This window comes from Camelus bactrianus, chromosome 24, assembly GCF_048773025.1.
Source record: "Camelus bactrianus isolate YW-2024 breed Bactrian camel chromosome 24, ASM4877302v1, whole genome shotgun sequence".
Lineage (NCBI taxonomy): Eukaryota > Metazoa > Chordata > Mammalia > Artiodactyla > Camelidae > Camelus > Camelus bactrianus.
In genome coordinates, this window is record NC_133562.1 from 4,312,305 (window position 1) to 4,337,214 (window position 24,910).

General features: G+C 42.8%; 1 protein-coding gene and 1 long non-coding RNA gene across 4 annotated transcripts in view; both read left to right on the forward strand.

Moving 5' to 3' along the window:
- Nucleotides 1-24,910, forward strand: part of LOC105071417 (band 4.1-like protein 3) — a 190,102-nt gene that overhangs the window by 14,112 nt on the left and 151,080 nt on the right. Inside the window, exon 1 of one of the 3 annotated variants that reach the window (XM_074352472.1) lies at nt 11,148-11,292. The exons of the other annotated variants lie outside the window; for them this stretch is intronic. Coding sequence (XP_074208573.1) covers nt 11,211-11,292 — 82 coding nt within the window. The 5' untranslated portion in view covers nt 11,148-11,210. Of the gene's footprint in view, nt 1-11,147; nt 11,293-24,910 lie in introns of those variants that run through there. 3 annotated transcript variants of the gene reach the window in all.
- On the forward strand, nt 12,702-24,625 carry LOC141574945 (uncharacterized). Its single transcript, XR_012502095.1, has 3 exons — nt 12,702-16,855; nt 17,562-17,658; nt 18,470-24,625. It is a non-coding gene; the product is annotated as an uncharacterized LOC141574945 (long non-coding RNA).

Consider the following 24,910-nt stretch of genomic DNA (forward strand, 5'->3'; position numbering starts at 1 on the left):
GATTGAATGATTGAACATGACTTTTATAAAGCTCAAAACCATGCAACATTTAGTGATATTCTTTAGGAAAACCCATGTTGTGGGGAGGGAGGAGGACTGAATGGCAGAGGCAACGACATTGACAATATTCTCACCTCATTATTAAGTTAGGCGACAGGTTTGCCGGTGTTTGTTTTATTATTAACGCTTCATGACTTGCTTGTGTGTATTTACATGTATGAAATTATTGCATGATAAAAATGTTTTATGTGTACTTTTTAAGTGATCGCCCCAGTTTTGGGGAAACACCGGAGAGGGGACACAATTCTGACAGAAAGACTGGGAAGGTTTCCCGGGGTCGGGGGTGCTATGTTCACCCTGGATTTGAAGGAAACGTAGGGCTCTGGGGGTCAGACAGATGCTGAATGGTGGGAAGTGGGGAGAGAGAGTGAGGCAGACAGGTACCTGGTGGGCTGGAGATGGGGAACTCGGGTGGGCTTGTGGGAGCCGGAGGCGTAAGAGCTGCAGCTGGGAGAGGGGAGGAGTGGTTCCATGCAAGGCACCGGGCGACCCTGATGCCAGGAAGCCCCCTCAAGAACCCATGAGATTCCCAAGGAAACGAAAGGAAAAGAAGCCACAGGTGACAGCAGGGGGAGGGCAAGGAAAGACGATCAGGAGGACCACTCAAAGGTGGTCTTGAGCTCCTGGGATAAACCAGGGGGCACAGAGCTAGGACATCCAGGCAGGAGCTGGTTTCAGACCCATGGAGGGAAGGATTCCATAGCCCAGAAAAGGATGGTCCTTGACAAGAGGGAGTAAGGAGGTAAATGATCAACAAATGTTAAAGCTGAAGGAGTTTACAGACGCCACATCGATCGAGGTACCACATCCGATGTCAGACATCAGAGAGGGGGGTTTCAACCAAATCATCGCAGGGACAGAGGATTAAGTTTTTAATCCATTCATCAATTATGGGCATCCATCTTGGCTGTGTATACATTCGCTCCCTTTCTGTGTCTCTCTCTGTTACGTGGTTACCCCAAAGTTGAGCGTCTCTTGGATGGCCAGTTGTGATAGGAAGACAAAAGGCGAGAAACCAAGTAAAGGAACTGCCATGTACTGAGCACCTACTGTGCTCCAAGTATTCCGATCAAAGGGCTGGAAATGCCTTTATTTCTGGCGTTGACCACACCTCTGTGCTCAGTGTTATGGAGAGAGCAAAATCAAAGCTTGCACAGGGTAAGTGACTCACCCAACCAAAGTCAATTCAAAAACACAGACTATCTCTGTGAAATCATACTCTGTCTCTCCTTGATTCACACCCCTCAAAAAAATGAAAAACAAAAGACGCTGCACCTTTAAAGAAAAGTTTCAGTTGGTTCCACTGAGAAGTTTGCATCCACGCATTTTTTCGCTCAGGTGTCTTTGGCACCTCTAAAGGTCTGCCCTCCCCCCGTGACGTTTCACCACCTCAGTCCGGATGGAAGGTTCTGGCACCTTGTCAGTTGCTTCTTTGAAGGTACAGGCTGTCCCCGCAGTTAAGCTGTTCCAGCAGGCATCCCTGGAGAATGTACTTTGATAAAATTTTTTGCTATGACCAGCCTTGTGGCCTGGCCACTTTCCACTGTCCCCTGCACGCACATTCCCTTACCTTGACGGGCCTTCAGTTTATCTCCTCGTGCTGATGTTACTCACATACAATTATTTTCTTGTTATTAAAATCATAATCACGCTTTCAGCTGCTATTTATTCCCAGAAACTGCATATTAAGATAATTATTTTTATCTTGCCAATGCTAAAGTTACAACTCATACATTTTATAGTCATGGTGCAGGAATCTTAACCCCAGAGCTGCCTGCCTCGAGCTTCTCGGTGAAGAGAGAAGCAAGATTTTTCTCCCTGAGAGAGAGGGGAACGCAGGAGGGACTTGGGGATGGATAAACTTCTGAGGGGGCAGGTACCAGAGAGCCAACGAGGGTGAGCAGGAAGGGTTTGCAGGCAGCACAGGAAGGCCTCCCCGAAGTTAGAAAGAGCCATCTTTCCCAGAAGCTCCGTCTCCTCCCGCCCCCACGGGGCATCCTCAGAGCTCTGACCCTGATTTTGGCTCCACTGGAAGATAGAGTCCTCTGTTACATTTCCCAGTTCCAAATTAGCCATAACATGGGTTTTAAGAGGCAAGCACCATGCAGATGCTGCACCAACCGTGTAGGGGAAGATGTTCTTTTTGAAAGCAGTCCTGAGATTCACTACAGGGCGGAAGAGCTTTATGATGGAACATTAGGAACTCATTTTTTAAATAATGAATCATTACAGGGTGGAACAGTTAGTTGAACAATGAATAATTCTCTACAACTATCACATACAGGGAAAGAGCCAGGGGCTGTAGCCTCCTGCGTGTATGGAGTAGCCCGACCCCGCTCTCAGGTGAGGACCCCGCACGTGGCCAGTGGGGGCTGCAGGAGCAGCCCCCTTCTCTTATCATTTGCCCTCCTGGTTTCTGATCTAGACACCTCGGTTCTCAGACATTTCAGTCCTGCTACCTCGATATAGTCCTTAAAAATGATCACAGATCGCAAAGAGCTTGGGGTTATGTGTGGTGTATTGATGGATATGTGCTGCATTAGGAATAGTAAGTGAGAGATTTTTAAAATACTTAGTTTCAATTTGCTGAAAAGTAACCATGGAAGTCCATGCCGTGTGAACACAAATATTCTTAGGAAAGTTAACTGTTTCCAAAACAAAAATAATTTAAAGAGTGTTACTGCAAATCTCTTTAATGTCTGGCTTAAGAGAAGAGGGTGGATTCTGATGTCTGCTTCCGCTTCTGTATTAGAGACTGGGAGTGAGGTATTATGCATCGTGTAGCTTCTAGAAACTTCCCCAGTACACTCCTGAGTGCATGAGAGTGAAAAGGCAGATTCTGTCTTAGTGTGACTAGGAAAATTGTTGTGATCTCAGGGGCCTCGTAGAAGTGGCTTAGGGACTTCCTGGGGTCCTGGGCCACATTTTAAGGATGATCACTACTCTAGACTCATGGGCCTTCGTTTGGTTGGAAATAAGCCAATGTTTGACTGACGGATGACAGGAAATAAGGTTGGAGAGCGAGGCTGAGCCTGCAGCGTATCCTGTCTTACCTGGACGTTTCTCATCTGCTGGGAAGGAGCTGAGCGCTCCTGCCGAGAGGCAGACGACCGTTAGAGATATTCCAAAGCCCACTCTGGATTTAGCTTGCTTGGTGTTTCCCAGAGGTCTTTTTCAAGCATTTTTTTTAAAAGTCTCTATCATAACTGTATGAGAAAACCAGGACATCTTTCACTCTCTTTTTTCCACCCAAGAAAGCAGATGTTTAAGATCACCCAGTTCCTTTAAAGGACCACGGAACCCACCCCGATTCCCTGAGTCCACCCCCCCATGCGGGTGGTGTCCCCTCACCATGAGGCCAACCCATGTGCACAGGGCGATGGAGACTGTGGGCTGAAGGTGACTGAAAGCAGACATCTCAGCGTAGTTCTAGTATAGTGGCTCGTGTAGGCACCAGTGTATACCCTTCTCTGATTCTCTAGGAAATAAAAACAGTTGCTATTCCAGAGAGGAGCGACTGTACCCTTTGGCCAGAATCATTAAAGCTCACATGTTCTCAACGGGAAGAAAATTCACCAGTCATCACTGGGACGAGGGGGAGCTCATTGAACCACACGCTGCCCACAACCCAAGGCAGTCAACTTTTTAAGGAGCCATGTCTAAAATGGATTATAATTTATACTCTTGGAAAATGCATAATTAGAATTATTTTTGTCAAATGCTTGTTTGAATGTACAAATAATATTACTAGGTTTTCTGATTATGACTTTGAGTTAGCCCAAGTCTTTGCAACAGTCGCAGACTCCCTTCCCCCATTCTAGTCCAGACTTGCTTTAATCATTTTTATGTTCCTGTAGGTCCATTCAGCTCTTTCATAGACTCTTTCTGGAAACATCTATCACCTGTTCCAATGTGGTTTGCATGCGTTTTCTCCTCTTTGCGACTGCTAAATGGAAGTGTTAGTGAGAGGTCCCTTCATACACCTCATGAATTATCTACCTTGTTTATCTATAGCGACTCTCTCCTTAACCTGCCATGTCTTGGCAATGGGGACGTTTCTAGAAAGGGGAGAACTCATTATCAATCTCAGAAGAGGAGTGAGCTGACGTCAGCTGCCGAGTTATTCCTAATCTATGTTTCCTTCTTCTTCCTCACCTTCCTGCCTTGCTGCTGCTTGGAACGTGACTGGTGACCTGCCCGTCATCTGGGAAAACGTTATCATCTCTGGGCGTGCGGCACGGATGATGTGGGTGAGTCCTGAAATTAACGTTTAAGCTGTTGATTTCTCTCTTTGTCTGAGGAAGAAGAAAACTGCCAAATGAAATTGTTTGATGGGAAAATATCTTCCGGATCCTCGTGGCCACTTGCGGGCACCCCACATGCCTTCAGTTAGAGTTAATCTTCCTGCATTAGAGAGGGAGAAATTCTGAGGTGTGCTCTTGGGAGCACCCACATTCAAATAAAACAAAGATGAATCGTGGTCAATGACTAGAGCTAATGTTTAAATTTTTGCTGTTGGTTTTCTTTTCTTTTTTTGAAGAAGAGGGTTTATGTGAGTTTGAAGAATAGTTTTTTTTTTTTTATAACAAAACCATTCGTAAATATCCCACATAGTTTGAAATGGAATTTTCAAAGGCTCTTGTTCAGTTGTTTCTGTAAATCACACTTCTCAAATATTCATAGTTACCATTCGTGGCAGATAGAACCGTGCTTGTTTTGTGATGCCGGCATTGTTCCTAGTATAAACATGTTGGAAACGGTCCATTGCTGATTGTATGTATATTAAATGAGCCAGGAATCTTGACATGAAAACTCCCCCTTTAATAGGTCCTTAGGAGATGGTTTCAAAACTCAAGGTAGCAAAACTGTTAAATAGCAAACTCTAACTTTGCTTTCCCAGAAGAGAGGTAAGGCGGGGTAGGGGGTAATAGCTCGTTGGTAGAGCACATGCTTAGCAAGCATGAGGTCCTGGGTTCAATCCCTAGTACATCCACTAAAAAAAAAGAGAGAGAGAGAGAGATAAGGATGTACTGGGCACTCAACTATTCTGCACACAGGACCGGGCAGCAGAGAGAGGATTTGCATCTGCTGGTGGATTTCTTGCTATGGAATGGAGACTAGACAGGCAGGTTTTGAATTTAAAAAAAAAAATAGATTTTTAAATCTGTTTCTTTCTAGTTATCAAGCATGTAGGGAGCATCTTCCCCAAAAAACCCCAAAACAAAACAACAAACCGTTGATTAGCATGATACTATAAAAGTGGTTGGTCCAAAGGCACCTCTGTATTTTGAAAAGTACTTGGCGCGGCTGATGCCTGGGAAGAAGGAACCCGCTGAGGTGTACCTCCCCGGGAAAATCACGGTCTTGGTCATCAGTTCCACTTTCATCCCAAGTCTCCCTCTAAATAAATTTCACACTGCCGTGTCACTGCCTGAGCTGGTGGAGGTGGCAGGATGTCACTTGCTGGGAGCAAACACATTCATTCCTGCAATCTAGTATTTCTGGAATTTCTAAAATGATGTTGCGTGATAGCATGAAGTCTGGCATGGAGGTCTGTAAGACTTTCTGTCCTGGTGTAAGCAGTTTGGGGGTCTTTCTTTTTGACGATGTCGTGACCCATAAGTGGCCTTAGGAGGCTGTGCCATGTGAGTGTGATCTGTTGAGCAGTGAGTGGTTGATTTGACACAGTCATCACCTAATCAGCTGTTTTGCCTTTGGGTTACGTTACGATTCCTCGGTTCCGCATCTAAAATCTCCTTTCGGGGGATTCACACCGTGCCTTTCCCTCTGTGTGTGTCTCTGGGTCTTTCCATTGCCCTCCTTCTCATGAGCGATAACCACCTGGAGAATCATCCTTAAAATCTCACCTTCTCTTCCAGGAATAATCAGTAGCCAGAACCTACTTCTTTTAAACTGATCACAAGCCAAATAGGGCGAATTCTCCCTGTGTCTGGGACCTAGAAAGCCTTCCTCTGAAGATAACACTTTATCTGTGAGGTGCTCAGGAAATCTCCAGAAATCTCTGGTCCTAAAAGCAGCAAAGTACAAGCCAGGGTGTCTGACTGTTGTTTCCCATCCGACTCTGTTGTAGGGTGTTGGCCTCCCCTGCTTCCCTTTTTCCTTCACTGTTACTGCCCCGTTCTAGTCTGTTAAGGAATCTCTTGACTTAATGGGCCCTTTGGTTTTTTTTTAATTTGCTTTTGTTCCATTGATAAGGATAGGCTGGCTCTGCAGCCTAGTTATTGGTTTGGTCAATATGGAATCATTCTCTTAAAAAAAAAAAAAGCAAATGGGTTTGTCACTCGGACACGATGCTGTGATGGACACGATCATGTGTCATCATCACCCTCATCACTTCCTCCTTCCCGGGCGCTGGGGGACGGGCTGCCCAGGCATCTCATTTAATTTCCATAACAACCTCATGACACAGGGACTTTCTGTCATCCAGTTTTATGGATGAGTAAACTGAGGGACAGCTTCACCTGAAGACCATGGGGTCCAAGTCATAAAATGTTTTCATTTAGACACCTTTTCCTTGAACCATTTTGATATACTCTTTGACTCCTCTGTACCTTCAAAGGCAGGATTTTGGTGCCTCTCAGACAATACTTTGTCACCTACAACTAAATTTGTCTCTTACCTGGCAGTTACGCAAAGCGTTCTCATCAGTCAGGGCAGGGGTGGGGGGCAGGAGTGATTAGAGTAAAAGATGTGTTAATTAGTAGGGCGCTTGGCTCTACGGACATGAATTTCTGTTTCTAGAGGAGTTGATATCTTTGTATCTGGCAGTATGATCATATGTTAATAGAACTAACGGTAGTTTTGCAGGGGAAAAAAATCCAACAGAAGCCAACATGTTTCCAAATTCATATCAACCCTGGTTCCTACAGATTCCACTTAGATTTTCGACTTGTTTTTGAGAGATCCTGCATTGCCAAATCTAATCACGTGCACTTCTCTAATAGCTAATTTTCTGCTGTATTAGTCAGAGTCATAAGGCCCTTCTCAAAATAAGAGAGACCGGAAAAGCAGAGAGTTACCTTGGTCAGCTAGTCGCCCTGCTTGAATCTCCCGAGGTTCTCCGTTGACAAGTGTCAGCGTTGATGGAGCCCAGCTATGGACGCTCTGGGCCAGGATGCTGGGATTGCCTTGCCCAGAGTGTGCAGCTCCTCATCGCATCTCACCTGGGTTTTCCAACACTGTGCCAAACCCTTCTTTCCATCTTCATGCCATCCTCCATCTGGCGCCAGGGAGACATACCCACGCTGTGAACCTGGCCGTGCCTGTCTCTTGCTTCCAACGCCCCAGCGGTTCCGTCTTGCTTGCAGGAGGGCTTCTCCACCGCAGCACGGCAGCGCCCCGCTGAGCGCTGATCACCTGCCTAGGTGTCGCAGTGAGGGGCTGCTAATTATAAATCCGAGCATTAAAATTTTAAAAGTATTTACTTTTTTAAGTAAAATAGACCGGATTCAGGTTTACCTCTATAGTGTTATTGTTTGTACTCACTTTTATTCCGTATTATTTCTTGTGTGTGTAATACAGATAAATAGATCAATCGATAGATCATCGATCCATCAATAGATTATCTATAGATCAACAGACAGAGAGAGGAGGAGGTTCTGCCTGGCTGTGCTCTGGGGCTTGTGTAACACCATCAGCCATCTTACCTCATCACCTAATGGCTCCTGGTGGACAGCTAATAATTCTGTTTACCAAGAGTTTCTGCAGGGCTTGCGAGTTGTGATTTTGTTTGCATTAACTTTGTCTCTGTAATGTTACTCATGGATAATTTCTAGGTGAGAAGGAAGGCAAGGATAGGCAAAGAGACCTCCAACACTGTGTTGCACTGAATGATGCTGTGGACATTCTGATCCATAATGACAACGATGTATGATGACCAAATAAACATCGCAGGATCAGTGATGCTAAGGAGTAAAACTTGCAAGAAGTTAAGTCATATACATAAAAGTTAAAATCTATACAGGGCATTTGTTTCAATAGCAATAAATAACATAGTCACTCTTCAATGGCCCATGCTTATTTACTTGTTTAGTACTACCCATGTAATAGAGGGTGTGGAAAAAAAAAAAGACAAGGTTCTTTTCAAAGGAAAACAAGATACTTTGGAAAATCTTACGTGCCGAAGTTTTTCTTCTAAAGACTGATTCTGTGTACAGTAGACGATGCCATTACTCACACGTTTGTATGATGGTGTTCTCCATCCCACTGTCATCCTTCTGAAGTGTCTGCACTGCTTTGCGCTGTTTATTCTGCAGTCATTTTGGGAGAGGGGAGAAGCTGGGAAACCTGGAAGTGTTGGTTGCATGAAAAGCCACGTGTCTTGTGTCTCGGTCTAAATGAAGGTCAAGAACAAAGCTCATTAGGATGACCCGCAAGTTTTCACCATCTACCAAATGTGTCCGCCGCTTTGCTTTGGGCCCGTTCTTGTGTCACTTGTCACCCCTGCTATGTCCGGTGTGTCCTGCCTTTAGCATCCGAGGAGCTCCCATGTATCCATTATTTTTTTCATTTTCTTCCTCCTGCTTCAATTTCCTTACCTTGTCCTTATCTCGTGACTCCCGCTTGTCTTTTACACACGGCTCCTGCAAGAATTTTGCCCCAATAGGCATCCTCTCCTCCCACCCCCCTGGGTGTGAGACTCCACTGGACTCTTAGAGCACCCGCACGGGCCTCCCTCCTGCGTCTTAGCGTGTCGGAAGGGAGTGCTGGATTTACCTGTACGTGCCCCCTATTGTTACATCAAATCGGAAAGAACTGGCACTTCATCCTTTAACAAGTCTTTATGCCTAACCCCTAATGTCTGGAGGCTGTCACAGGTTGTGTTTCTTGTTTGTTTGTTTTTGTTTTGTTTTTTTTTTTTTTTGGAGGGAGGCAATTAAGTTTATTTATTATTATTTATTTATTTTTAGAGGAGGTACTGGGGATTGAACCCAGGACCTTGTGCATGCTAAGCATGTGCTCTACCACTTGAACTATATTTCCCCCCCAGGTTGTAGTTCTTGAAGATAGACTGTGAAATGGACTTTGCTGGCCAAGGTGTTTGTTAGCAAGAGCTCCTGGGACCAAAGCCAAGGGGGAACATAGGACAGGGCAGAGGGAGATGTGGGGGTGGGGCTGTGATCCCTGGAAGGGCCCCAAACCACCCTAGGGAGCCCTGGAGCTGGGGTGACCTCCAGGTTGTTTCCAGCTAGAGCCGGAAGGCCCCAGCACTTCTTCCCCCTCATAGACTGGTCCCGTGGGATGCAGGCTGCCCCTGGAGGGGGCGTGACGTGGGCAAGGCAGCTGTCTTCAGTGGAGGCAACCCCACAAAGGACTGATAGCTGAGGGCTGCCTCTTGGCAACCCTTCTAGAAGCAGGAGGAGTATAAATCCTTCACTCTTATAAGAGGACCTGGGCAGGATATCGTAGTGTCCACTGTAAAGACACAGAACTTTTTTGTGAAATTAATGGAAGACAAGCAAAATGTCTGTCAATTTGGGAAATGGGGCATAAGAGGAGGAAATGAAACACGTGGGCCATTTCTATCTGCTCTATTAATAGAAATGGTTTTAATAAAATGGATTTTTCTCTGAATCAGGAGAGGTGATTTTTTTAAAAGACCCTTTAAGCTTTAAGCCTTGCAGCACTAAAAGCAGCAAATGCATTGTTTGTAACTATTCCAAATATTTAAACTTCTGCTACTCATTCTGTAAACATTTGTGGACTCCCTGAAAGACACGCAGCACCAGAGTAGCTGGTGTGGGACCTGAAAACAAACTGTTTAAAGAAAAAATCAAATATCAAGGAGATTTCAAGCCACTGGTGGGTAACAACATCTGGACAATGGGTCATAATTCAGAGCGAAAGAAACTTTGGAACAAGATGTCACATGAGCTGAGCTTTGACCCTCCAGAGACCTGAGTTTGACTAACAGGAAATGTTAGCTTTTACTTTTCTACCTGAAATAAGATCTCATTCAACTTTTATAGCTTCTGCAACCAATGACGTCTATGTATTGAAAGGAGGGGCATGCTTACCAAAACCTATGGTGGCCAATGAAATCAGAATCCTAACTGCTTCTTCTCTATTCCATTCCCAAAGTCTGTGTGAGTGTGTGTGTGTGTGTGTATATGTGTGTGTGTATATATATATATATTTTTTTTTTAATTGAAGTATAGTCAGCTTACAACGTTGTGTCGGTTTCTGGTGTGCAGCATAGTGCTTCAGTCATACGTCAACACACCCATATTTGATTTCATATTCTTCTTCACCATAAGTTAATATTCCCAGGCTCTGAAAATGAGATAATGCTTGTACTTCTCAGGCTTGGTTCCTGTAGGGAAGAAACGTCCCCAAACATGGGACTGGATTTCAATTCCAGGGCTGGGCCTGTGGTCGCCTATAGGCCTTGCTCTGTAATGTTGTCCTATAATCACCTCCCTGGTGCCCTGTGAGCCCCTGACCCCGCCGGTGACGGAGCCCTGTGCAGGATGGATGTTGTGTGTGCCTCAGCTCGTTTTCACTGTGTTTAAAAGACAGTGCCTTTATTATTTTTTTAATTGGAGTTTAGTTGATTTACAGTGTTTGTTAGATTCTGGTGTACAGCATAGTGGTTCAGTTTTTTATAAATATATATACAGTCTTTCAGTTTTATATATTTTTTATATACATACTTATATATATATATATTCTTTTCCACTATAGGTTATTATGTACACTGAATGTAGCTCCCTGTGCTATGCCGCAGGACCCTGTTGTTTATCTATTTTATATATAGTAGTTTGTATCTGCTAATCCCAAACTCCCAATTTATCCCTTCCTCCCACCCTTTCCCCGCTGGTAACCATAAGTTTGTTTTCTATGTCTGTAAGTCTGTTTCTGTTTCGTGAGTGAGTTCATTTGTATCTTTTTTTTTTTTTAGATTCCACATGTAAGTGGTATCATATGACATTTGTCTTTCTCTGACTTACTTCACTTAGTGTGGTAATCTTATCTAGGTCCATCCATGTTGCTACAAATGGCATGATTTCATTCTTACTGTGGCTGAGTAGTACTCTGTTGTATAAATACACCACAGCTTCTTCATCCAGGCATCTGTCAGTGGACATTTAGGCTGTTTCCATGTCTTGGCTCTTGCAAACAGTGCTGCTATGAACGTTGGGGTGCGTGTGTCTTTTCGAATTAGAGTTCCCTCTGGATATATGCCCAGGAGTGGGATTGCTGGATCATATCGTAAGTTTATTTTTAATTTCTTAAGGAATCTCCAAACTGTTTTCCATAGTGGCTGCACCAAACTACATTCCCACCAACGGTGTAGGAGGGCACTCCTTAAAGTGAGTGCCTTTATTCACCTCCCTTTCACTTAAGCAGGACTTCCCCTTCCTTTTAATGGCTTCTGTGTACGTGCAGTTCCTTTGTTTTCCCTGCCTTATCTTTAGTTGCTAAAATGATGACAGTGCTGATGAATAAGACATTATCTCTCTCTCTCAAAGATTTAGTAAAAAGGGGCAAAAACCGAAGTACACCGAATTACAATAGCAAAGTTCTAAATTCTGCTTAGGAGGCAGTGTGGATGGTAAGGAAGTGGTTAAACATTACTCTGCTTAGAAAGAAACTGTCCTCAAGACCAATAGGGAGCGTCAGCAAAATGAGAAACAATTGATTCATCAGGTGCTTCCCTCCTCGGCGTGTAGAGAATGAGAGTATTAACTTGGCAAACTTATCTACCGTCTGCTTTAGTCCACAGCTTTCTCCACCAACCATTTTTCCCCCTGTCGGCCCCAAAGTCCCATATTTAAAGATTTTAAACCGTCGGTTATCCATTCTCCTCCTCCAGCTCTTCTTCAGCTGTTACCCAGGAGGTAAAGAGAGGAGGTTGAAGGGCTGTAAATCTGTCCAGTCTGTATGATCCTTCCTGTTGGATTTAGCGTCACCTGCTTTGTATCAGTCACGCCAGAGGTGGGTGCAAGGTTCTGGGCCACCTCTATCTTCTAAGGAACAATTAAAATATAAGCTTTACATTGTAAGACTATTATCATAGTATTAGTACCGGCTACAAGACGGGCAGGAGGGTTGGGGGAGGTGCAGTGTTTGGGTTAGTATGTGTTTTCTGAGCCACTTCCCACCACTTGAAAACCTAATTGGAAAATTCCATTAAATTTTATAGCAGAAGGACAGAGAGCTTTGCCATCAACCTGAAAACTTGGTATGAAAATATAAATTTTAATGATCCATTTTACATGAAAACTGTCGATTTTAAAGGTATTGAAAAAGGCTATCTATTTAATATAGTTTGTCTAATTCATCAAGTCTTTATTTTATCCAATAAATGCTTGGAGGACCCAAAGCTCAGATAATTTTTCTTCTTTTTAAAAGCTCACCTCTGTCATCGAAGAAGATGACCCACTCTGCGTGCATTTCTTCTTTACTGTGATTAGTTTTGCTTCGATAAATCATTTATAGTTGCAGAAGCATTTGAATTTAGCAAACAGCTTGCAGAGGGAAAATCAGCTTGCCTCTGGAGAACGTGAGGCAAACATCAAAGCACGTGGTGTTCTGATGTTCATACTGTTTGGTTTAACAGGTATAAATCCCAGTCGTGTTTCATGCTGTATACTTGGGGCTAGTGGTAAGTGTCCTCCTGCCTATCTGACCCTGATTGAACCTGTTTCTTGGACTTTCTGGGGAAGAATTTACGTGAGGTCAATGATTTGTACTTGTTCAAAGGTTACTCTGCTACATAATTCAACTGTCAGCAGAACTCGGTCTTGCCTGGCCCATGATTTTGTATAGATCTGGGGGAAAAAAATTAAAAAGATTCCAGCACATTTTATTGCCTAGGACACTGACAGATTCGCATCGGCTATGTCAGCACGAGCGTTGGGGAATCGGGCAAGGGTTCTGCTCGCTGCTGGGCTGAACTTTGTATTTCAAGCACGTTGGGCTGGAAAGACAGCCCAGAGATAGCGCGGAGGGGAGCTGACCTCGCAGCGGTGCGGGGAGATAGCTGGGCGATGGTGCTGTTTTTATCAGACAGCAGTGAGTGATCACTAAGTTTGCCGGGTTATCTTGGAAGCCTTATCTCTTCCAGCTCGGGTCCACTGAGAGGCTGGAGAGTAGTGAGAGCCTATTTTTAACAGCAAGTTCTACAGACCCATAATTGAACAGGTTTTTTGGTTGTTTTTTTTTTTTTTTTTCCGTTCAGAAGCCCCTCCCTCCCCAGACATCCCGAAATGTCTAATCAGGCCTTTCAATATTTCTGCATCACCGACAACTTAGAGGTTTGAATGCATTGGGGATGTTCTGTCTTTTGCTCATGCTCTGGTGTGTTTAAGAGTCTGTTTTCAACAACAGTGTAGCTCTCATTGGAATTCAGAAGTATCTGGGTACTGTGCCCTCTTGAGACACAGAGAGCATTAACATTGCTGGAATATTTTTGCAAGTGTCCAGAAGAGATTTACCCTCCATGCCCGGGGTACCTTCTCCCCAAAGGAAATGTAATGTTTGCAACGAATTCAGGACCTCATAGCCCTTGACTCTCAGGGTCAAGATCACCCAGAACAGTTTCCAGTTGTTTCAGTTCTATTTCTGATAGATTCCCAAAGAATTCACCTTCAAGAAGGTCCTTGGAATTTTCTGAGTCCTTCTGGAATGGTAGTGCCACCGCTGGCAGTGGAGGAAGTCACTTAATTTTAGTGGCAGCTTTGCATTTAGTGTATCTCCCAAGTAAATGTTAATGGTCCTCTTCATCATCATGGTTTTTATTATTAGAAAAAGTCTTTTCTGGTGGTACTGTAGATTTTGAGGATACATTTAAAAAAAATTTTTTTAATGCAAGAGCCTTTTAGGTTTTGCTTTCAATTGTTAATTTTTTTTTTCTTTCCCTTTTAAAAATCACTCCAAATCTTGAACATGGGGCTCCACCTAGTGTAAGTTTTAGGGTAGGAAAAAATAGTATGGATCTAAGGAGAGAGTAAAAATTAGCTGAATGCACTCCTTTATGACAAGAAGGCAAAACAAAAGACAGTGATATTTCACAAAACTCTTTTATGGTTCCAACAGCTTCAAGGAATTTAGGGACATAGAAACATTCTTTTTCATTCCTTCATTTGCCACAAATTCTTACTTTTATACCTTTTTCAAAAGGCAAAAGTACATTATAGATGTGTGTAAATACAGTTTTAGATTGCAAACATTTTCTTTGCCTGTGGTAAACGGATTTAAATCCAATTTTCCGGTAGTGTAACAAGACAAGAATCTTAAATGAAACAGATTGGATGTCTTCACTGTAAACTTTGAGTTACTGCTTGAAATTGCTTTTTTTTTTTTTAATAAATAGGGACTTAAAGTTTAGACTAACATTTTTATTTAATATTTTCCATGATGTCATCTAATTACATTTTGAAAATGTTTATATTGCATCCAGCTTTAAGATTTAGATTTTTTTCCCCTTAGCAGCCACTAAGTGTCAATAATGTTATTTTTTACAACTTAAAAATTGTCACTGTAGTGTAGTATTCAATTTCTTTGAATTTTGTTCTCCGAGAGGGGAATTTCCAGTGCTTGTATCTGTTGCCAGTGAGTTCTAAGAACAGAATGTGTGTACGTCCCAAAAGGACTAAATCCTACACGGAAGTGATGCATACAGGAAAATGACCTGACTTGACTACGACATCAGCAGACGAGAAATGCAGAGCGCCGAGAAATTCACCTGAGGGAAGTGTCCCCTCGAGCATCTGGATTTTCAGATGTGCAGCACTTGCCCTAGAGCTGAGCTGCCGCGGGTCCCGGGGGAGTGAAACTTGCCGTGTGCCGCCTGCATGACGGCTGTTGTGTATACAGCATGCCTGTGCTCTTCCTAACACCTGTGAACTAGGCACTCGGGTCTCTTACAGACAAGGAAACTGAGGCTCAGAGAAATCAAATACCTTAACTAGATGTGGCAGGATTTGAACTCAAGTCTGTCTCTCCACATTAAGTGCTTTTTCCTCTACATCGTATTACTAACCTATGTAAAACTTAGACAATCCTTCTTGACACTGACTTTTTTTTACTTTTCCAGTTAATCCCTATGTTTTTCCTTTTTAAAAAAATTGAAATATAGTTGATTGACAATATTGTGTTAGTTTCAGATGTATGGCAAAGTGATTCAGTTATACATAGATTTTTTTCAGATTCTTTTCCATTATAGGTTAGTACAAGATACTGAATATAGTTCTCTGCTCTATATGGTAAATCCTTGTTATTTATCTATTTTGTATATAGTGGTGTGTATCTATTAATCCCATATTCCTAATTTATCCCTCCCCCCCTCTTTCCCTACTGGTAACCGGAAGTTTGTATTCTATGTCTGTGAGTCTGTTTCTGTTTTGGAAATAAGTTCACTTGTATTATTTTTTAGATTCCACGTGTAAGTGATACCGTATCATACTTCTGTTCCTCTGTCTGATTTACCTCACTCAGTGTGATAATCTCTAGGTCCACCCACTCTTTTCATTCAGGACTCACTGTGTGCTGGATTCTGAAGGAGTCAATGCTGTTGTGCCCTCCAGCAACTTTCAGTTTAACTGACGAGGCCGAGCACAAGTATGATTTCTAGGATCATGTATTGCCTTGTACACTTAGTTAAGTGCCTGGCATATGGTATAGATAACAGTGCAATAGGAATTCAGATTTCTTAAAGTGTCTTCTTTCCCCTCCCCCCGCCTGCTCCAGCAACGAGAACTTTCCTTGTGCAGAGGAGGTGGCGTAATGAATGAAAGAAGTGCTGAAGAATCATATTTCAGTTAGTTCCTTCGTCATTTTCAGCCCAGAATTTTTAGTGTCCTCGAACCCAGAGTCAGAAAATGAAGTCATGGTGGGAGGGTGTAGCTCAGTGGCAGAGCACGTGCTTAGCACGCACGGGGTCCTGGGTTCCATCCCCAGTGCCTCCGTAAAAAAAAAAAAAGAAGCAGCTCTTATATCTTATTGTTTATACAAAATATGTGCAGAACAGTAACCAATTTTTAAAAATTGATTGTTGGATTAGTTACCTTAAAGATTCAAAAAAAGCTGTAAAGATCTCCAGGATATGTGTGGGGCAGGGGGAGAGCCACATACTAGAATAAACATTAAATTTATATACAGTTTCAAGAGGGTCACAGATGCCCTACCATTCATCCCTAGTCCTCACGGACTCTGCCAAGAAGCAATGACTGAGAACATTTTCAGTAAATTGTTAAGGAAAGGAAGCATATTTCCAGGAGTTCTAAACGAGAGACTCATTCAGTACATTTCCTCCAGTTTCTCCTTGTTTGTCAGATATGATTCAAATGCTTACTGATGGGGAAGGCACTGTTTTAGGTCCCGGGCTCGGATACATCCTACCCTGTGAGCTTTCACACAATTAACTGCAAAAGCAGACAGAGCAAGTACCGAACAGGCCACCGATTCCTCCTGCCGGAAGATATTTTGGGGGCCAGTTCTCAAAAGACGTGGCACATGAGTGGCCTTGGGAGGTGAGCTGGACAGGCATTTGAAAGCCGAGAGGATGGCAGGAGGGAAGACTGGAGGGGAAAGGCGGTTTAGGAGGCCAGTGGGTGGGAGAGCTTTCCATGAGGAACCCATGACGCCGTCAGTCTTTCTGCAAGGGCTGCATGGAAATCTCTAGAAAGAGATGAAACAGAATCCTTTCCTCCCCTCACTTACTAGGCACAGTTGTCACGGCTCCGCTTTGCCTTCAAGGATTCTGTTGGAAACTACCTCTTCCAACCCAGGGTGCTGGATCTTAAATAACTGGGCTGCTCTCCCTTATAGAGTGAGTTACAACCATCTGCCCACAAGGCGCTTCTTAGAATGTTAAGCTATACTTCTACTTCAACTTTCAAGAAGCTAAAAGTTGGGTCATTTTGGAGAGCTAGGAACGAATCATTTGCTTACTCTCAATGTGCCTCGTTGTGAATTGATTAATTCTGTGTACTTCACAGGGGCTCACAAGACAATGCCTTTTAGCCTTTTAACAAGATTTTAATTAATTCTTGTTAGGAAGATCCTTTTCTACTCATTCCTTAGACCTTGCTGATTATAATTACAACAGTTGTGTCTCGATGACCTCATGTAGTCCAGCATCATTTCTTGGTTGTTTACTTTCAGAAGCAGTAGGGCGGTGTGAAAGTGCCTTCTGCTCTGATTGAACCTCCATCCTTCGTATTCACTGCTAGACTGTATTAGGACCTCGTTACTGACAGAGGCTTCTTAAATCCCCCGTAAGGGGAAGAAGCAATGCTGGGCGCTGGCTTTGAGTCTACTTTCTGAAAGTTGAGTGGAGGAAAATGATGCTCTTGCCATGTCGGAAGGTGGACGATCAGAATTCAGGATGATGTAATTAAAAGCTAAGCAGCCTGTTACAATCATCAATTAAATGAACTCTTACAGAAAATACAAATGACATCTTCTTTGTACATTTTATTATAATCCACGGCTTTAAGAGAAACAGTGTTTTTCTTTCTACCTGTTCATACCAGGTCAGACAGAAGAGGAGGTCCTGTGACCCTACTTGGAATGCTCTGAAAATATTCGAGAGGTCTTACCTGATGAGGATTTAGCACCAGCCCGGGGAAAGTGGGTAACAGATGTTTGGAGTGTTGTGGTAATAAATTATGGATTGGAACCATGTCTCTATGATGCTAAAAAACCAAACAGTGCAAGATTTATGGTGCTGTTAATGATTCTCATCATTACAGTCAACTGGGGAGTTGCTGTTGCTGCCAGGGCCCCATCAGTTAAGTCCGTATCTCTGGAGCCTGGGCCCTGGTGTTGGTTTTTAAAGGCTCCCAGGCGATTCTCGAGTGCGGTTAGAGTTGCGATGTACTGGTCTTGGTGTTTTTTGTTGTTTTTTTTTTTTTCTTTAATGGCATTTGATTTGAAAACATGCAGAGATTATGACATAAAGCAGGAGATAACAGAGTGTGTCCCCAGAGGTATTGCTTTCCAGGCCCCCAAGTTCCCTGCAGTGAGGTGCAGCTGGGATCGACGATGCCCGTGCACAGTGAGGGTCTCCCCGGGGCAGGGAACATCACTGGTCGCTCTCACCTGAGCTGTGTTCCTGCTTCTCCGTCCGTGTGCCCCTTCTGCTCTGCCTCTGTCCTGGGGCGACTGGCTGCCTGTTTTCTGCCCAGGCCTCCTCCCCTCCTCCAAGACATTGCTAAGTTCCCGCAGCAACATTGGAGGGAGGGACCCCCAGGGCATCCCTTGCCAGCCCCGCCAGGATCCCCGAACATCCGAGGCCCATTCTGACAGTGGCCAGTTGGCAGTGTGTCTAGCTTCTCTTTTAAAGATCGGAGTGATTATTCTGGAGTTTTTGGTGGCAGAACTTTTTTGATAAATTATTTATCATAATTGTTAATTAGCTCGTTTTTCTCTGTTTTTCAAGCCGAGAGACAATGAGGAGGTTCACCATCTCATAAAGGATTTCTGTCTAAGTCGAGACCACGCTTCGCTTAGTGTTCTTTCACAGGGAAGCAATCTGGAGCGCCCTTCAGACAGCAGCTGGCCCGGTGGTTATTTGGCAATTACTTCATTTTTCTGGGAAAAGGGTGGCTGTGAAGATTACATCACGCATCTATTTTGTGGTGTTTTCTCCCTTTCCTGAAAATATGTTGACATCTTGAAAGTTTTTGTTTGATTTCACTTTTCTTTTACTCCTGACATTTCTTTTGACCTTCGAGGTCAGAGTAAAGGTGAGATTCTCACTGAAGTTTTACAAAAGAAAAATGACAAATCCAAAATGTTAGCGATCATTGCAACGCCATTTGACATTTTACTTTCCTAATACTTCTTCCACTTCCTCCGCCCCAAGCAAATGATAACATTTCTCCTAAGCCTGAAAAGTGAGGCCTTAGGGGCTAAACATCCCATAAATGCTTATGAAATGGGAAGGAGAGAGAAAATCACAGTTAGGCGGTGTTTTTATTTTGGGTTTTTTTGAGTCCAAGTTTGTTAGTTCTCTCTCTCTCTCTTTAAAATTCTTTTTAAAATTTTACTTTATTTTTAACTTATCATACAATAAAGTTTACCTTTTTTTAATGTACTTTTCCCTCATATGTATAGATTCATGTAACCACCAGCACAGTCGGGACACAGAACAGTTCCATCACCACAGAACACTTTCATGCCATCCCTGAGTAGTCACAGCCTCCCCCTGCAACTGCACACAACCCCTGGCGACCACCTGTCTCTTCTCCATCACTACAGTTTTGTGTTTTCTAGAATGTCATCTAAATGGAGGCATTTATATGATATTATCTGTAACCTTAAGAGACTGGCTTCTTCCACTCAGCATAATGCCTTAGAGATTCATCCAAGTTGTTGCATGCACCAATTACTTTTTCCTTTTTATTGCTGTATAGTACTTCATTGTATGGATATACCAAGGTGTGTTCGTCCATTCTCCCATTGAAGGATATTTAGATTATTTCCAGCTTTTGGTGGCTATAAGCAGACCTGCAGTAATCATCCTGTACAGACTTTTTTTTTTGTGAATATGTGTTCATGTCTCCAGGCTAAGTGCCCAGGAGTATAGAATTGTTGGGACACATGGTAGAACTTGATTGGAAACTGCCAAAGAGTGGCCCTACCATTTGCATTCCCACCAGCAGTGTATGAGAGTTCAAGTTGCTCCACATCCTCGTCCACACTTGGGACCTTCAGTCCTTTTTCCTTAGCCATCCTAATAGATGTATAGTGGTCCAGGTGTGGGTTTTAAGGGGGAAGGAGCAGGACCTTGGTGTGATCTTAGCTCACTGTTTTCTCTTAGATCAGAGGTGTGCTGGGACCTCAGTCAATGTGCTTGTAAACTGCTGTCCCCTGTCACTCCTCCAGGGGTGTGGGTCCTGGTCTTCTGACCAAGCTGCGTAAGCCCAAGAAGAACAGGAAGGGGAGGAAAGGACAGAATGAGAGGCAGCTTCAGACGGAGCAGGTGCACCATCCCCCTTCTGTCTTGACTCCCCTGGCCTCCCTTCTCGTCGTCCTCCCTTCCTCCTTCCCTGTCAGTGAATGATCACTGATGTTGCAATTTGCTCCTTTTAATTGGGATGGATGTCCACCCCAAGGAAGACAGATGCCTTTTACTTTGCTAAATAGTGACAGAGGAAAAAAATTCTAGCAAAAAGAAACTGAAATATTCAAAGGATCTCTCTGTTTTTAGCTAGATCACTGTGCCACCTGCTGTGAACCTGATTAATGTCCTCAAAGCATCAGAGAGTCTCCCCTGGCAGGAGTCCTCATTTAAAACCTTAGCAGCCAAAAAAATTCCCCTCCAAACCCCAAAAAAGTGTGTGTAAAGTTATGAGGAGGGGTTTATTTTTCAAAACATTGGAAGAAAATATTGGCAAAATTTAGGCATTGGGAAATTGATCATTAAAACACAGGTATGAGAAAACTGGGGGGGTATACAAGCTGGAGAAAGGTTTTTGTTGTTGTTTTTTCCATACATTTTCTTCTTATAACAAGTTTGGATGAAACTCCACAGAACTAAAAAAAAACCCACCCAAACATAATTAAATGTACCTGATGAAACTCTTTATCTTTGTATGGTTTACAGGCATATGATCAAAAAAAGATAAATGATTTGCTTTATAGTTACATTTTTATATTGTCAAGTCATGCTCACCTTGACTAAGAGGTAAATAACAATATTATTATTGTCAATGAAACTCCATCCTTATTAATCTCTTGCAAGAGACTAAAGTGAGTTTATAGTAATTTCTTTTGCCGGGGGGAGGGGGGTCTTGGCAGGGAAAGACATCTGATTATGGGTTGCTGAATCTTTTAATGGTTTCCTGTAACAGTTTCTTACAAATAGCATTTATAAGAGTACACTGTGTAATAAGTTGATGACCTAAAATCAGCTTTGAATTCTCCTCAAAGGAAAGAAGAAATTATGATCAACTCTTTTTATATCTTTAGCTGCAATAGTTTCATCTGCCTACCTAAGTAATTATTTATGGGAACATTGCATGCCTACATTCTTTTAAGTGCAGTTCAGCACGAATATTCAAATATCCATCTCTCAAATTAACTACACTTTCTCATCTACAGAGTAATACATTTTTTTTAATAGAACAAAGAAGTCATAAATACTTGGGTACCTGGGACTGCATCTTGTAATAATTGGCCCTCCCTCTTTTTTTTCCCTTCAACAATTAAAGCCTCCATATTTATTAATGAATTGCACTCTGCAAATCTCAAGATTTTATTTAGATATATTGATTTTTTTCCAACTTGTCACTAAGCCTATGGAAATAGGAACCTGTTGCTTTAATTCTAGTGGAGGGACAGTCTTTAGCTCTTGGGAGCTCACTCCCAGGAACAGACTCCTGGTGTTTGCTCAGCAGGGGAACCTTTGTGAACTTGGCCGATGCACTGAACGTGGAGATGCTCGTGACAAATGAACATGAAATGAGTACTTAGAGAGGCGAGAAAGTTGTACCTAACAAATACTTATTGAATAAATGAATGACTCTACCTTTCTCCTTTTTCACTCAAGACTGCTGCGCAGATACTTTTCTGGGATGTATATATCTCACGTATTTCCAATTTTAAATTATTTAATTTCATTATAGTTACATATCATTCTTAGCTTTCTCACTTATAGTTGGAAAAAGGCCATGTCCACACTATTGAAGGCATATTGAAACCATCTTTGCACATGCAACTTTTTCTCCTCTCAGTTGCATCTTGAGCGACTCTAAAGTTGGGACTCCTGGGGCCCAGGCTGAGATCAGCGTCCCACCGCTGACTGACGATCACATGGTTGTTCTCCAGGTTTACTGTGAGCTCATTTAAGGAATTTATAGGACTCCTAGCAACTCCTGACAATGCTAGATTTATTATTTTAATTTGTGTCTCCTAGCTGGGTAAGTGTGAGATGGAACTTTATTTCAATGCGTGTTGCCTTCGTTGTCTGCGAAGCTGAGTATCACTTCCAAGTGTGTTACGTTAGTGCCCCTCTGTGTGAGCTGCCTTCCACCCTTGTCAGGTTGAGGTTGGGTATTACCTGCAGGGACTTAAGCAAGTATTTCTAAGAGGCTTGCCTCCATCATACAGAGACATTTACAGTGATCACTGAAGCTGTTTTTATTTTCATCTTCGTTCTCATTTTCATGCCATGCAGAATTATTTTGTTTCATTAAATTAAAGCATCTAATAGATTACAAGAGTCAGACCAGCTCCAGCTGCTCTCCAGGACTGAAACACCCTGTCTTTCTCTCCCACTTTCCCTGCTCTCTCTCAGCCTTTTCAGCTTTTACATCACATGAGCGTGTCTGTGGATGTCACGTGACAAAACAGAATCAGGAAGGGGAAAAGGACTGTACGGCTGTGCTGCGCGTGCTCTGCGCTGCCGGTGGACCTACCCCGGGATGGGGATGGTCTCTTCCTAATTATAAAGCCCAGAACCACGTGCTTAATATCTACCCTTCCCTACTTCTTCCTGGTTATTCCTGTTTCTCAAAGCTGCAGACAATTACTCTCCTTACTCATTGATTTCTGGGCAAGGAGAGTGACTGACAGGGCTTAAACTTCATTTCCAGGCTATATATTAAAACCAGTTCTGTTGAATTTTTAACATGTTGTAAACCAAAATATGTAATTTATTCACACATGCTCAGGACATTTGAACAAGCTGAGGTCTTGCTGCTGCTTCTTGTGCAGGTAAAGGGCTACAGAATTGTGAAGGTTCTGAAAGGATTAAAAAATGATGACTATAATTACCTGGAACCCCAAGAGTTCCAATACTGACTGTTTTTCCAACATCTGCCTGTAAATGTATCATACTGTCAGGCTTCATGGAGCACAGCGAATAACCAAGCTGCCAAATAATTATTTTGGGAAATAATTATTAAATGACCATATGGGAAATCCTATTTATCTTAATAAGTACCACACACAGAAAAACACAGTGCAATACAATTTGTTGATGTTTTAAGAATATTTAGACTACTGATTCATAAAGTATGATCCTTGAATCTTTCAGCATCTCCATCTAACGTGGCTTGGTCAAATAAATGATTTTTTAAAAATGACATGTCAAAATATAGCATGTTGCTCCAACTGAATTATTGAAGTAAGGAAAGCATTTCAGTTCTCTATTAGTGTGATTTGTGTAGATACCAACCATGACCGTCGCAGGGAGCAGGAGGTACACTCAGCTGTGAGTTTTGCAGAACGTAATGCAGGGGATTTTACAGTCGCCAGCGAGGGGTGCTGAGGCTCCAGGACCAGAAGACTGGGGAGTCTTTACTACCCCTAGGCTGACATGGTGATGGGGAAGAGACTGTTAACAGAGGCCACTGCGAGCTGAAGTGTAGGAGAGAGATCGTCCAACAAGAATGGTCCTTGGAGACCACTGGAGATACTTGGAGATGCTTGGAGACCATTGGGCCTGGGAGATGCTGCCTCTGGTAGGCACGTGGCACCAAAGCAGGGAAGAAGCTGGGGGAAAGTAGCCCAGCCTCTCTCTCTGCTTCAGTCCGGGTGCCGAGTCCCATCCTCCCATCGGTCAAAGCCAACCCAAGTAGAGGATTGGGCAGCCTGAGTGATGCAGGTCCTAGGAGCAGATCCTCCCCCTCCCCCCAACTCCCTGGTACCGAGCAGAACAAAGTGGGAATGAATCTGTGTCCCTAAGAGAAAATAATTAGTGTGATAGAATTTTGAGGTTCCCTTTCAGGAAATCTATGGATAAACACATTCAGAAGAGCAGTATACAGTAGAATTGTGTATCTCTTAGAGAGATCCGTACTTGCATTACATATTTCAAAGATACTTACTGAAGATCTTTGTGTATTATTTAAGTAGCAGGAACAAGTAGAGAGATGATCATTTATTGGCAACAATTTCACCATGACTAAAGGCAGTGTCTACTTCTTGTAACTTACAGATGCAGATACCAATCGGGAGAAATTATAAGAATTCAAAAAGAACAAAAACCGAACTATAACCACTGCACCTAGCACACTTATTTATTTTCCTCTTGCTTTTAAATTTCGGTTTGAGCGTCTTCTTTCTTGAAAAGTTTCGCACAATTTCTGAAGGCATAAAAGGGTCATTCTATTAATTTGGGGAAGCTGCATCCTCCTCTACACAAGGCAGCCATTGATTGTACAGTAAGTCACACAGTCTCGCCTTCCAGTTTTCTGAGTCATCATCTCATGCTGGACTTAATGTTACATTCCTTTTTTTTTTTCTTTTATTCAAGTCAGTCCTGTCTTTGAAGCTGTGTGCCTTTGGTTTTAATTTGCTACAGATTTTCACTTTGAAGCAGATAAAATACTTTGATACTTAGAGATGTCTCATCATCAGTGGTTGCGAGTTATTCTCATATATTTATTGATTAGAGTGATGAAATTCTCCCCTTTATGATGGGAAGTAGCATAAAATATTACTCAGGGAAGGTAACTAACATTTACTGAACACCTGTTACATGCCACAATCTTTTCATCTTTCTCTTAGTTCCATATATTTCATATCATTTCACAAAGACGTTTGGAATAATTTTTGTTAACAGGTCACAATCTTTACCATAGCTCTATGCTGTAGGTGCTGTTAATTTTACTTCACAGATGAGGAAAAAAAGGTCAGAAAGCTTTTGTAACTTTGTGAAACCATGAAATGAAGGAAATATCGAAGTTAAACCTTACTGTCTCCACAATAAAAATCAGATGATCTACTAATGCTAAACTCAGTACCAGGACAACAACGAAATACACTTCACGCCACATGTGAAAGGCTTTCTGATTGTACCTGTTTCAGTGGGATGACATTCCACTGCAGCAGAATCCTTCGAGGAGTTTTGGGTCTGCCACAGACAGGCTCT